This window comes from Peromyscus eremicus, chromosome 15, assembly GCF_949786415.1.
Source record: "Peromyscus eremicus chromosome 15, PerEre_H2_v1, whole genome shotgun sequence".
In the NCBI taxonomy this organism is placed as follows: domain Eukaryota; kingdom Metazoa; phylum Chordata; class Mammalia; order Rodentia; family Cricetidae; genus Peromyscus; species Peromyscus eremicus.
Window position 1 is genome coordinate 35,895,482 of NC_081431.1, and position 13,387 is coordinate 35,908,868.

Genomic DNA, 13,387 nt, shown 5'->3' on the forward strand with positions numbered 1-13,387 from the left:
TTGCAGTCAACTTTTCAGATGAACTAGTAAACAATAGTAAATGATGGTGAGCATGAATTGCCAGGGATTTGTTTTGAGCTTTCCAAAAGGAAAAAGCTCTAAATTTTAATCGATAATAATAAAAAAGTTGACAATTTTGTTCTTGATTGGAACATTTTAAAACTAAGGAAATAAAAGAAGACAAAAAAAGAGAAAGAGAAAATGAGAAAAGAAAAGGAGGAAGAAAGGAGGGAAGGAGAACAGGAGAAAGGGAAGGAGATGTGAGTGGAACCATCAAGGCATATTACAATGTTCATAAAGCTGTATGAATGCTATTGCCTGGTGACTTTTTGTTAAGAGTCACAAGACTTTGGTCCTGGAGAGATAGCTCAGCAGTTAAGAGGACTGGCTACTCTTCCAGAGGTCCTGAGTTCAATTCCCAGCAACCACATGGCAGCTCACAATCATCTATAATAGGATCTGGCATGCAGGCATACATGCAGATAGAATACTCATACACATTAAATAAATAGATAAATAAATAAAAGTCGTAAGACTTAACTTGGCCAACCTTAGGCTATAACAGAAAATTGCCCAAGTTTTTTGTTTGTTTGTTTTTGTTTTTAGTCAGGAATAGTTAATTGACAAAATGGACTGCTAGTCATATCATATTATTATATCTATAAATTCTGCCACCGTCCAAGTTTGTGACAACTTTCTCAATGCTACATATGTACATGACCCTGAATAAAGTATAGAATTGCTCTGTACATGCCTCTATGACATATCATTGTACCATCAAAGGACAATCCAAGGGAGTGATTCACTTCCTTTTGGTTTCCCAAGTATGCATAGTTTTAAAAAACACTTGCAATTGTCTTTTTATCAATGACCAGTAGTTTTACTCATCCTATAACACAGGCATGTCCTTATAGGCAAGGGCTGTGTTTGTGGGATGGATGACTTTCACAGACCAGAAGATTCAGGAGAAGCCTGTGGGCCCGGCATTGCAGTTAGCAGCTGGCCAGTGCTTATAAAGTGTCATCTACCTGAAAGTCAACATAAAGTAATAGAACAGGGAGACCAGCCCCTTTTCTCAAGGATTTGGCATTTAGAATGAGTACAACAGACATACCACCCACTTTTAGCAGCTTACACAGATTAAGGAGGTATGGCAGTCTGAGCTACTCTGAAAACTGAATTGGCATTTAGCGATCAGTGAGTATTGTCAATCTCACTATGATGAATTTATCTTACATTTGCACATATGAAAGGATTTTGCATATAGTTAGTTACAGCAAAAGGAACGAAAATAACAGAATTGACTCTCCTTATGGGTTAGGTGAAATAAGTTAAAAGTGCACTCCAGCAATGGAGTACTTGTTCATCCTGAGATTTATGAGAGAAAGACCAGTTCCACAATTTTGAGACATGTGAAGTCAGCTTTAATTAAATACTGACCAGGATGAACTCTGGTCAGGTCCATTCTAGGATTCCCAGGAAATGGCCATGAGTCACATTTTGTGGGGCTTTTTAAAAAGACATAATTCTCTGCATTTCCCAACAGGTCCAATCAGGGGCAAATATACATCCTGAAGTATTTCCTGCCTATGTACCTCCCACCTACATGTGACCAAGCACATCTGGTAGTCAGTTCAAACAAACTTGTTTAGAGGAGTGAACATGTGGCTGGTTATTCCCCCCAAGAACTGTAGCTCCCAGCATTCTAGAAAATGCAACATCCCCCAAACTAGAAAATAAACAGAGTGCAGTTAAAACCATTCATAAAACAGCACTAACAACAAGTATAGTGTGAAGTAAAGGTTATAGAATTCTACAAACACTGTGAGGAAATAACATACACACATGCATGTATGTGTGTGTGCAGAATGTATCTGTTGAAAAAATAGCTAGAAATAGGAAGGAAGAATGGGGACAATTGGAGGAACAGAAGGAGGGAGGGGGATCTGCATCCTTTCATGTCTTCTACATCTGCCAACATGAAATCATTTTCTAGTAAAATTACATGAAAATACAAAACTATCAAAATATATTGGGAATAATAGGAGAAATGGGCTTAGGAAGAACAGACTTGAAAATAAAGATAAATTCTATTCCTTTTTCTTTTTTTGTTTCTTTTATAATATATTGTAGAAATTTGAGAATGTGAGAAGACCAAAATCCCTGCATTTATAAAGTCTAGGGAAGGGTATAAGTGAGGGTGATCCAGTCTGTTCAGAATATTCTGGCAAGTTCAGGTTGTTAGGGCTACAAGAGCTTATCCAGGCTGGGGTCCCTTAGGTAGGGAAACTGACATTCTCTCAAAGAGGTTGACCATTTCGCAAGCAGGTACTCTTGCTTGCTGGGCATATGGCTTGCAATAAGCAAGTTTTTTATACATTTGGTCTGAACTGAGTGAATGACCAGAGCAGACACTGTGAGAAAGAATGAAGGAAGTGTCATCTGCTTTACAAGAGAGCACCTTTGTGTTTTTGCACTACTGTTAACTGGAGACAATGAGCAAATACGATGCTTTAAATAGCAAATTTCCACTAAGAAAACTTTAATGGGGTCTGCTTATTTTTTATATGTCAGCGGGTCAGCTTATGCTGCCTGCAGGTAGGAAAGTTAACTCAGACCTTTCAGTAGGTGGGACACTCCTGTCCACTTTTTATGTTAGTTTGATAATTCCATTTTATTATAATGATAACTGAAGCCAAGTCACCATCTTACAGTACATATTGCAATACTGAGTTGTAAATATCTAACATATGTGAAGATTTGTTCTGTTTATTTCTCTTCTAGGAAAGTTGGGAGAGAGAGGTGTATGTGAGGGGCTCAGTAAAGAAAGCTCCACTCCATGGTTAAGTGGGAGTTTTTTATTACAGATAAGAGAAAGAAAATATCCAGAGTCCTCTGGAAGAGTAAGAAGCAAACTGGGCTGGCCAGGGCTATCTGTCAGGGAAGGGGGGGATAGAGGGACTCAATAGCAGAGATAGTGGGGACAGAGTGGCAAAACCTTGCCACTATAAAAGCAAAGTTCCTTGGGGGAGGTGAGAAGGGCCAGGAGACTAGTGTGGGGACTTTGAAATATATAACGGTTATTTGTGACTAGGGACTGGACGCACCTGAATGCTAGCACAGACCTTGATATTCTGATAGCTGCCACAGGTATATGTACATGGAGAAACATTTGTCCCCTTTTGCCAGAGGCAGGAAAATGACTCCTTTTGATAGATGGGAATACATTTCAAGTTCTTGAGGAACCCTGGCTCTATCTACGCCCCAGAAATCCTACAGTCCAGCTTGAGCTATTTCTGGGTATGTGTACTGCCTGAGATCTAACATCCCAGCCTTTTGTTGATGATAAGGTGCTACTGGTCTCTTCTGTAGCTGCTTCACTGAGGCGGGGGTGGGGGTGTGTGAAGAGGGACATTTTGGTGGCCCAGGAACCTGAAGAGACAGGGATCAATCCCATTGGTTGAACTGATTTACATCAGCTTTCAACAAGTCCAGAGCTTGCTGGTTTTGCAGGACCACCTGGGGCTAGCAAGGTGAGCTCATTTTGGAGCAGTCTGCAGGGCCACAGATGATTCCTGGATGGTATCTGTCAGATGAGTGAACCTGCTGGGACAGGTATAGACTAGGGACAGAAGGCATTAGCATCAGTGTAATCTGTACTGAAATTCTCATTGTAGAAAAGTAGTTATCAAGTGTCTGCAAACAGCTGGGGTAGACTCAGGCCTTTGAGCTGCAACAAAACAAAGCCTGAGAAGTTATCAAAATGATACAAGTATAGACACTCATTTGTCACAGGACAGAAGTTTCCTGGCAGCAAAGAGAACAAGGAGAGCTTGAGGGCCCAAAAGATAGTTCTGGGGTAAAAGCAGCTAAACTCTTTCCTCTGTCCAGAAGATTGGACAGATACACATTGGACAGAGCTATTTCTAGCACCATGAGAGAAGCACTTTTAAGTCTATATTTAGAAAACTACCAAAGGAAATTTACAATCTCGAGCCCGTGACAATAATAGTAGTCATTGCTTTACCAAGGCTAGATTAATAGCTTACCAGACCTCCATTTATGAGTGTTAGACCCTGAGGTTTTGAAGTCTTAGCATCATATATGTCATCTTTAAGTTTCATTTTTCACATACCTTACATCACTCCCTTAGACCTTCACAACTTGCATTTACACACCTTAAATCACTTCCTTAGACCTCTGCAATGGACATAAACCTTAAAGTTTTAGTTTTCCTTTCATCCGGAAGCATCCAATCAGTCACCATGAGACATAGGTGGTTGATTATTGAGAGCAGTCATTGAAAAGCACATTCTCTTAAATAAAGGAAGAGTAAAAAGCAATTTTTCAGTCACTAACACCAGCATGATAGCTTGAGTTCGCTTCCATTGACACTTGTCTGTGAGTTTATCTTTTCGGGCAGGAGGCCTACCAACTTTAGGAAAAGGGGGAAACCTGTGTGTGAGTATATCTGTCACAGTAGGAGGCCTGCCAGCAAGGTGAACCTGTCTATGAGTTTACCATCTCAGTAGGAGACCCCGTAGCTCTATGAAAAGCAAAGTCTGGTTTTTGCGTATGAAATCAATTCAGGCTGACAGGTAATTTTGTCTTAGCCTTAAAGCCTTTTCATTTAAGAGACTCAGGTAATTTAAGCTTTTAAAAAGTTTTAAAATTTGTCTAATCAGCAAGCAACATGTTCATCCTTTGCACTCAAGGTTACTATAAAGCCGTACTGTTCTGAAAGTGAAAGGAAACTTTCTGGATATGAAGGAACTGACTGGGCAGGGTAGCCTTGGGTGTAGGAGTGGGCAAGACTGCTAGACTCTTAATCTAGGGTCTCCAAGGTGAGACTCCCCATCAATGGCATCACAGAGCTTGAAAAGAATACATTTGAGTAGGAATTATAGACCAAGTGGCTTCTATATCTATTAAAACAACAGAGACTCACTTGCTACCTGGACAGCCAGCCTGGAATCTTCCATGGTGATCTCAATGGGTTTGTTGAGGACAGAGATAGTTTGCCCTCAGCTGCTGCATAGCTTAGCATCAGCCTTCAGCTGCCAGACCCATAAGATCTGAGAGACTTTTCTGTGGCAGAGAAACTTGGGGTTCTGGCCTACCTTAAAGGGGCAGAGTAGGGCAGTCAACCCAACAGTGTCCACTTTGGGCAGGGTCCTTGGTGGCAGTGATCAGTGTCACGACACTCAAAGCAAGTCCAAGTGGAATACCTGATTAAAAAAAAAAAAGTTTACCTGTTTTTAATTACTTGCTTCAGGCTTAACCTTGACAACATACACAGAAGGCTAAAGCTTGTTCCTGTAAAATAAATTACATATGTACTTAGCACAACTATAAGCATAGTTCTGAGCACATTAAAGAATTTGATCATTTATAATTCGATCATTAATTGGCATGTCATTAGTGTCTTTAACAGTTTACAACAAGTTAGTAGCTTTTATGAGATTAGTATTTTACAATTTTATCCCTTTTAAATTTGAGCCTTAAAAATTTGAACTTAAGATTTAATCGATGATCCTTTAACATTAATACAACTTTAATTCATTACAGTCCACAGAGAGACCAGGAACCTTATTTTCCTGGTCTTTTCATTGTGTTCAGTTATATTTAAAGACTTCTCCTACAGCCATATGTGTTAGCCTGAAAAACCCATGGTACAAGTTGAGTATGGTAGTTCCTATAATCGGAGTCATTTGGAGGCAAAGGCCAGGTTACTGTGGTGATTTTAAAGTCAATCTGTGCTACATAGTGTGTTCCAGATTAGCCTTGGCTGTGGTATAAGATTCGCTGTCAAAAACAATTTTTTTTAAGTTATGGCTCTTCTGACACAGCCATGTAATAATTTCTTAGAAATTACTTAAAATTTCGGTATTCTGCTTAAGAACAGATCATATTCATTGTGTTGTGATTGCCCTTTCAAATAATACTTACAGCCTTCTGAAAAGTGTGATCTCCCAGGGAAAGAGGAAGGTGGCACAAAGTTCCCACGTGGAGAGTTTCTGCCTTCACACTACCCAGCAGGGTTAGTGGCTTCCAGAAGACAGACTAGGTGCTGGCCAGGCACACGGAGAGACTCTTGCCTTCAAAGCACTAGAGACAACTGCTGGGGCAAACATGGAACTGACCGTTTCTCCCATAGACCTAATTAATGTCTCTGTTTCCTGTATTTCTGTTTTAGAGCATTGTGTGTACCGGCCGGCGTCAGTGGCACCCAGATCCCTCCCTGGTCTACTGCATCCAGTCATGTGAGGTATGTGAGCTTGACTTCCCCAAGCCATGTGGAGAGCTTCAAGTAATGTGAGTCGCTCCAATGCAAGGCCCTGTTCCTCCTGATCCCTCTTTCCCTCATTTAGTTTCTTAAATGTAGCTGCCTCCCAATCCCAAACTTACAGAAGTTAGGATTTCTGAACTCAGTTTTATTTTAGTAAAATCTTCAGTCACTCAAAAGGCAAGCCAGAATTATTTATGGCTTTGGGATTCTGTAACTAGGCCTTGATTGGAATTAGTTAAATAAGGATTTTACTATAGACAATTTTGTTCAGCCAGCACAGTGCTTAAAACAACTTTGGTGTGTGTGTGTGTGTGTGTGTGTGTGTGTGTGTGTGTGTGTGTGTGTGTATGTGTGTATGTGTGTGTATATGTCAATATTTAAAATTGAGATTGTGTGTGTGTATGTATTTATGCAGATAGAGTATTATAATCCATCCACAATAGCCCAGACTAGACCTTATGGTAACCCTTCTGCCTCAGCCTCCTGAATGCCAGGGTTATTTGTAGGTAGGAATCACCAGGCTTGGATGAAAATTGAGATTCATATGTACTTACATAATATCATACGTATACATATTACAAATTAAAATAAATATAAAAATCTTTGTGTAAAGCTTTTTTCCCCTCAGAAAACAAGAATATCTAGAGGGTTCAGCCACAACTAGCTAGACTTGAATAACAGAGCAGTTATCACTCCAGTCAGTATGTGGTTTACTTCTTCCTGGGATCCCTTTTATGAGGCTTCCCTCCTTTGCATCAACTGCAAGGTCATACAAGTGTCTAAGTAGTCTTCTAGGTACACCTATATTCCACCATTGAGTGGTCTGACCTAGATCTTTACTATATCAAGAAATCCCATCTTCCTCTTCCCGCAGTGGGTCCCCCTGTCAGTGGTCACTTCTGGTACAATGGCTTTTTAACCTAACAAAGAAGAGTCTAGAATGAATCAGAGCATTGCCTAGAGAGTGACCTAAGAACCCTCTGACACTGAGAAGGAGCATACATACATAGCCCATTTAGGTAAACCCTCCAATCCTGGGAACAGCCAGTGACAAGAACACATAGTCCAGGCACTGCCCTGTCCAGCATGACTGGCTCCAGGGGAGGTCCTGACTGAGGTGGAGAAAGGATGAAGAAAAGACAGACAGACAGACACACAACAAACAGACAGACAGGCAGATACATGGATGCACAAAAAAATTGGCATCAGATGGATAAGGATCTCTGATGGAAAAGCTACAGGACACCAAGAAACTCAGCATGTTTACTATATAGGGTCCAATAAAGAGGCGGGGTTATTGCAACTGAACAAGGAGGCAGAGTTTAAGACACACAGATGGATCAAGGGGACAGGTTTAGCTAATCTCAGTAGGAGCAGCCTCTGTAGGAGAGCAGGGGAGAGAAAGCTGGGGTGGACATTTTCTAGACACAGTTAAGACTTACACTTCATTCTCCCTGAAAGGCTTTGCTACCCCATCTTAGTGGCCGTGGCCATATCAGCAGCACACATTCACTCCGGACTTCACTCACTCAGGGCTTTCTCCACTCTCTACAAGTCACTGCAGATTTATTCATCCAAATCTCTCTTTGGAAGTTAATAAGCCACTTTGCAGCACTGCCCAGATATTTTTGGCTCCTTGGAGTGTACTAAAGAGAGCGCCTTTAACTGCCATTGATTTCCAACAGTCCCTTCAAGCACACCCAACCTGCATGCAGGCATGCGTGTTAATCTTCTAATCTGTATCTCAGAGTCTCTTGATCTAATTCTGGGAAACTGGGATCCACATGAGGCCAGGGAAAGGGAAAGGGTGCGGTTTAAGAGAAAAGAGAAAACTTGGTGGAGAAAAGATACCCATAAAACAGCATTCTGAGGATGCAGGAGGGCTCATGCTAGCGTGGAGTGTGCTGTGTTGTGGTGCGGGGCCAACAGAACAGCTCATCTTCTGCCATTATTAGAAAAACAGATGGTGGTGGGGTGGGGTGGGGAAGCAAGGGGAGGCAGTGAATCATCCACTGGGCAGGGGGTGATGGGGAGAGAGGAGGCCAGGGAAAGAGGGAGATAAACAGACAGAGGGCTTAGGGAGCTGGACAGACATCAAACAGATCCTGAGAGTTCCCTTCTGCTGTTTCTATGCATCATCACAAGTACAAGGGTGGATGTCAGGGCTTGGGGCTGGGCTGGCTTCAGTGCTTTCCAGAAGGTTACAATACAGATCTTTCCACGCTTGTCCTTTACCCTGGCCTGTACCCAGCATACCCTCTAGATTGCCCTATTAGCCAGAGCTTCTTAGGTAGCTACATTCTCTTTGAGGATGCCACGCGAAGTAAAGCTCTCTTCTCCCTGCTTGCTTCCCCTCACCCACTGGGAAACCCAGACCCTCTGATTGACAGTTCAGTGGTTCTGTGTGACCCCTGATGAATAGCTTTGTCATCACCTGGGGACTCAGTAGCCCGCATCTTCTTAGGTCCACTCTACACCCACTGCATTGCAAAGTGCACAGGAGACCAGCAATCAGCAAGGGATTCTGAAGGCCACTGTGGAATCCTAACACCCATTATCTCAACCGCTGGGAGAAGGCTAGAAAATCACTTGTCTAGGCATCCCCATGTTGAAGCTTTCTTTACCCAAAATAATGACATTCTCTTCCCCACCCCCATATGTGTGTGCGTGTTTGTGTGTGTGCTGGGGGTGATATATGTGTGTACTCACATGCATCTGGCTACACAGGCAGATGCAGGACAGAGAGTAATATTGGATGTCTTCCTCAATAACTTTCCATGTTACTTTTGGAGACGATCTCTTACTGAACCTCAAGTTAGTTGATTACACTGTCTGGCTAATCAGCTTCACAGATCCACCTTTCTTTGCCTCCTGGATTACAGGTGCATGTTGCCACACATGGCTTTTTAATGGCTGCTAGGGATCTGTCTGTACTCAAGTGCTTATGCTTACACAGCAAGCTCTTTCCTAAGACATCTCAGCCTCAGACTTAATTCTGTATGTTATTTATATTCTGATTACCCTACACTACTCTGAATAGTCTATACTCTTATTTCCAGGTTCTCTGGGTTAGGAGAGGTTTAGAAAACTGGCCATTGGTTTTTATTCTTTCAACCAAGACAAGAGAGAAGAAAGACCATGTAAAGAGAGGAGGGAAAAGCAGAGAAAAGCAGAGTCAGCAGGACCCATAGGAAGGAAGAGAGACAGCAGAGGAGAGGAAGGAGAATGTCCCTGGAGACACAAGCAGTGAGAGATGCAGAGAAGGGAGGTGGGGACCAGGAAGAAAGAAGAGATGGTGAAACTGGCCAGTTCCTGATGCAACTTGGCCAGTTCTTAACACTTTACTGGAAAAAAACTAAAAATGTTAGCATCAGAGGCAAATAAAGGGAAAACAGACCCAGAGTCAAGAAACAGAGGGCCAGCTAGATGAGAAGTTTTGCAAAGCACAGTGTATAATCTGTACTGAAATTAAATACGTTGTGACCCATAATCTAGATGGAATTCCATTTTTCAATCCAGTACTAAATATTAGTCTTAACTGTCCCCCAGGAGCCGCTCAGCCTTGTACAAGTGTGCCTCATGCATTATTTCTCCTAGTGACTCAAAGCAGTAGCAGCATCCCATCGCCTCATTGTCTCCAGCCTGTAGTGTATCAGTGCCAACAAAGTAACTTATTTCCATCACTTCTCTCTCCTGTTCCACAGTACTCTTGTCATCCATTCTCTACCATTCTGTGCTTCTCACGTTCTTAAGAGGCACCTTCAGGAATTCCTCTAAAACAACCAACCAACCAACCAACCAACCAACCAACCAACAAAAGTTATCAAAGCCACTCCATCTCCTTATGACTTGTATTCACACTATCTCCAGTAGAAGGCAAGTGCACTGCAGATCTGTAGCCCAAGTTTGCTCATCTTCAAATTCTATTTCTCTAGTTGCTTCATGCATTTGGCCTTCTTGACCTAAATTGTTTCTTGTTTTTATATTTCATTTCATGAGTTATAAATGAACAAGAAATGGCAAGTTGGCTAGAGGAAACGTTTAGAAATCAGGCAACTCTAGATTTAATTTCTGGGTCAGCTAGTAGTTTGAACTTCAGAGTCTTGATCTGAAGTAGCAAGTGAACACCAAAGTAATTTCAGGGTGCTGTTGACTATTCATAAAGTCCTATGTGCTGTGCCTGACGCATAATGCATTCTTATGGTGGTGTTATTGTTTGCAATGTGTTAGCTACCCCATTAATGTTTGCTCAACGAGCAAAGCCTAAATTAGAGACAATTCTGTTCGTATGATTGTAACATAATTAGATATGAACCCTGAAGCTGAGAAAAAGGTAAGCAAAGGAAAACAGGATGTTCCCATGGAGAGCCATGGAGATGTATAAATCACAAATCACTTAGGGATAGTGGCTATTATATCTAATCAGTCATTAGATCAGCTTGTTGTCAGATCATTCTGTGAGTCACTCTCTTTCTTTATCCTTCCCCTTGTCCTCTTAGCTGGAGTCTAATCAGTTTTCTCAAATGAGCTAATATAGTAGATTCCTAATTGTTCTCCTGCTTCCCAGACCTGTGTGCAACAACTGCCTTCACATTCTACACTGCTACTACAGTATTCTTCTATTGTCCACTCTTTCCTAAACCGTCCTAGGAAGTCCCTATCATTTTCATACTTCTGTCTGTAATGAGCAGGTATCTAGTCAACAGATACCTTCCTCTCGCAGACACATGTCTGTTCTAGTCCCTGTGTGAATTTTCTACCTCAGACATGAAAGGCTTTATGTCATATGGCATTCTAAAATGTGCATGGGCTTTGCACTCTGGGTTCACTTTGGGGATTAGATATTTGTTCCACTTGCTGGGTGACTCTGGACAAATGCTGCTGCCTTTGTGCCTCACTACCCTCAACTGAGGCCTAATAGGATTTGTCAAAATAGTTTTCATGTAACATCTATTGTAAAGTAGTTGTGAAGATAAATGAGAAGCCATGGGTGATGGAATATACATAATAAACTCTGCCCATGCCTGGTGTGGTGGCACGTGCCTTGTGCCGGTACTTGGAAGGTAAAAGCCAGAGGGTCTCTGTGAGTTCAAGAACAGCCTGATCTACATAGGGAGCTCTACAACAGCCAGGACTACATAGAGAGAACCTGTCACCAAAACAAAACAACAACAACAAAAAAAAAAAACCCCAAAAAACAACCAACCAACCAAACAAACAAACAAAAATCTTCACTTTTCATCTTCAGATATAACAGTATCATCCCATATTATTTCATACCTGGTATTTTCCTATATATTTAGCTGCATTCCTGACCCAGCTTATGTTTCCCTAAACCATTGATTTTAAGCTGAGATCAATTTTATACCCCACACCTCACCATTTGGCAATGTCCAAAGACAATTTAGGTTGTTGGAGGAAGCTCCTGGTATCTCACAGGTAGAAGCCCAGGATGCTGTTAACCTTCCCATTGTGCCTAGGACATGCCATGGGGGGTGGGGGGAATACAGTGAGGCCCTACATGTCAACAGTACCAATGTGATGAGCCTGTGCATCATGCTAACTAATGCAGATCCTTCAGTGTGTTTCCCAGGAACTTCTTTTACTTGGGTTATTTAATACCCAGCACCTACTTATCACCCCCACCCCCCATCCCAGATAAGGTATGTAACTGCTCTGATACCTCTTTTTATCACTTATCACCCCTACCCCCTAATCCCAGATAAGGTATGTAACTGCTCTGATACCTCTTTCTACCACTTAGGAGAAATGTTGGTTTCCTGGGGGTCTTGCACATTGTAGCTACCTGAAAGTTGAAAACACTGTTTTTTGTATTGTTGTGTATTACCTACTCAACACAATGTCTGGAGTAGCTGGAACTCAATTTATTGATTGAAAATATGAATCAATTTATTTACTGCTTGTAAGGTCACTCCATACAAATATTCTATGATAACTGTGTAGGAAAATAATGTTTATTCTGTCAAATTCTTGCTCAATAAAATTCTGTGTAGCATAAAGAGAGAATGGAGAGGGAAATGGGTGGTCTGGAGCAAGAAAGAGAGAAACAGAATGACAAAAAATGGTTTTTCTCACACTGTAAAGTAATAAATTGAAGTGAATCTTTATTCCACCCTTGAATTTTGTGATATCAGGTAATATAAATGTTTCAAACAAATCCCATCCCTCCTTCCATCTCCCCTTTACTTCCATCCCTCTCCCTCCACATCTCTTTTCCTCATTATTCTTTTGCCCACTTCTTTCTTTTTCTTTCATAAAGGGCTATTTTTTCAGTTCTGCCCGAGTTTACAATCTTAGGTCCACTTAAATCAGTGATGCTCAACCTCTTTAATCGTGTGACCCTTTAATAGAGTTCTTCATGTTACTGTGACCCCAACCATAAAATTATTTCATTGCAATTTCATAACTGTAATTTTGCTACTGTTATGATATGTCATGTTAATATCTGATATGCAACTCCTGTGAAAGGGTCATTCATAGTTCCAAAGGGGTAGTGACCTACAGGCTGAGAACCTGTGACTTAAATGAACAGCTCTCTAGGAATGCATGGGCTTACATATTACTTTCCCACAGAATTTATTCATGTCCTTCATTAAACTTGACTTAATGAATTTAACTTGATTTCAACTGACTAAACGACTTGCCCCTTGTCTTTGCATTGGCTGTGACCTGTGTATCTGTGTAAGGTCATCCTGTTCTTCAGTCTCCAGAATAGAATAATGTCTGATCTTGAAGTCTTTGCTGCCTCTGTAGAGTTATACTTCTATTTTGTTTTGTTTTTATTTTGAATAATTACATGTGGGGCTGAGGAGATCATTCATTGGGTAAGCATTTGTCATGTAAATGTGAGGTTACAGTTCCAATCCCAGAATCCATATAAAGCTGGGCATGAAAGCACATGTTAGGAATTCCAGTGCCCCTGTAGTGATGAGAGGCAGAGGAATAAGACCTCTGGAGGCTCATGGGTCTTCTCTCCTGATGTGTACAATTGTGAACAGCAAAGAGACCCTGCCTCAAACCAGGGGAAGGCAAAAACCTATACCATAGATTGTCCTCTGACCTTAGCATGTATATCAG

At 41.4% G+C, this 13,387-nt stretch overlaps 1 protein-coding gene across 1 annotated transcript in view; it reads left to right on the forward strand.

The window, feature by feature from the left end:
• Pappa2 (pappalysin 2) overlaps positions 1-13,387 on the forward strand; it is a 244,382-nt gene that overhangs the window by 194,055 nt on the left and 36,940 nt on the right. Inside the window, exon 20 of the mRNA XM_059280960.1 lies at positions 6,197-6,268. Within this exon, the coding sequence (XP_059136943.1) occupies positions 6,197-6,268 (72 nt within the window). The remainder of the gene's footprint in view (positions 1-6,196; positions 6,269-13,387) is intronic.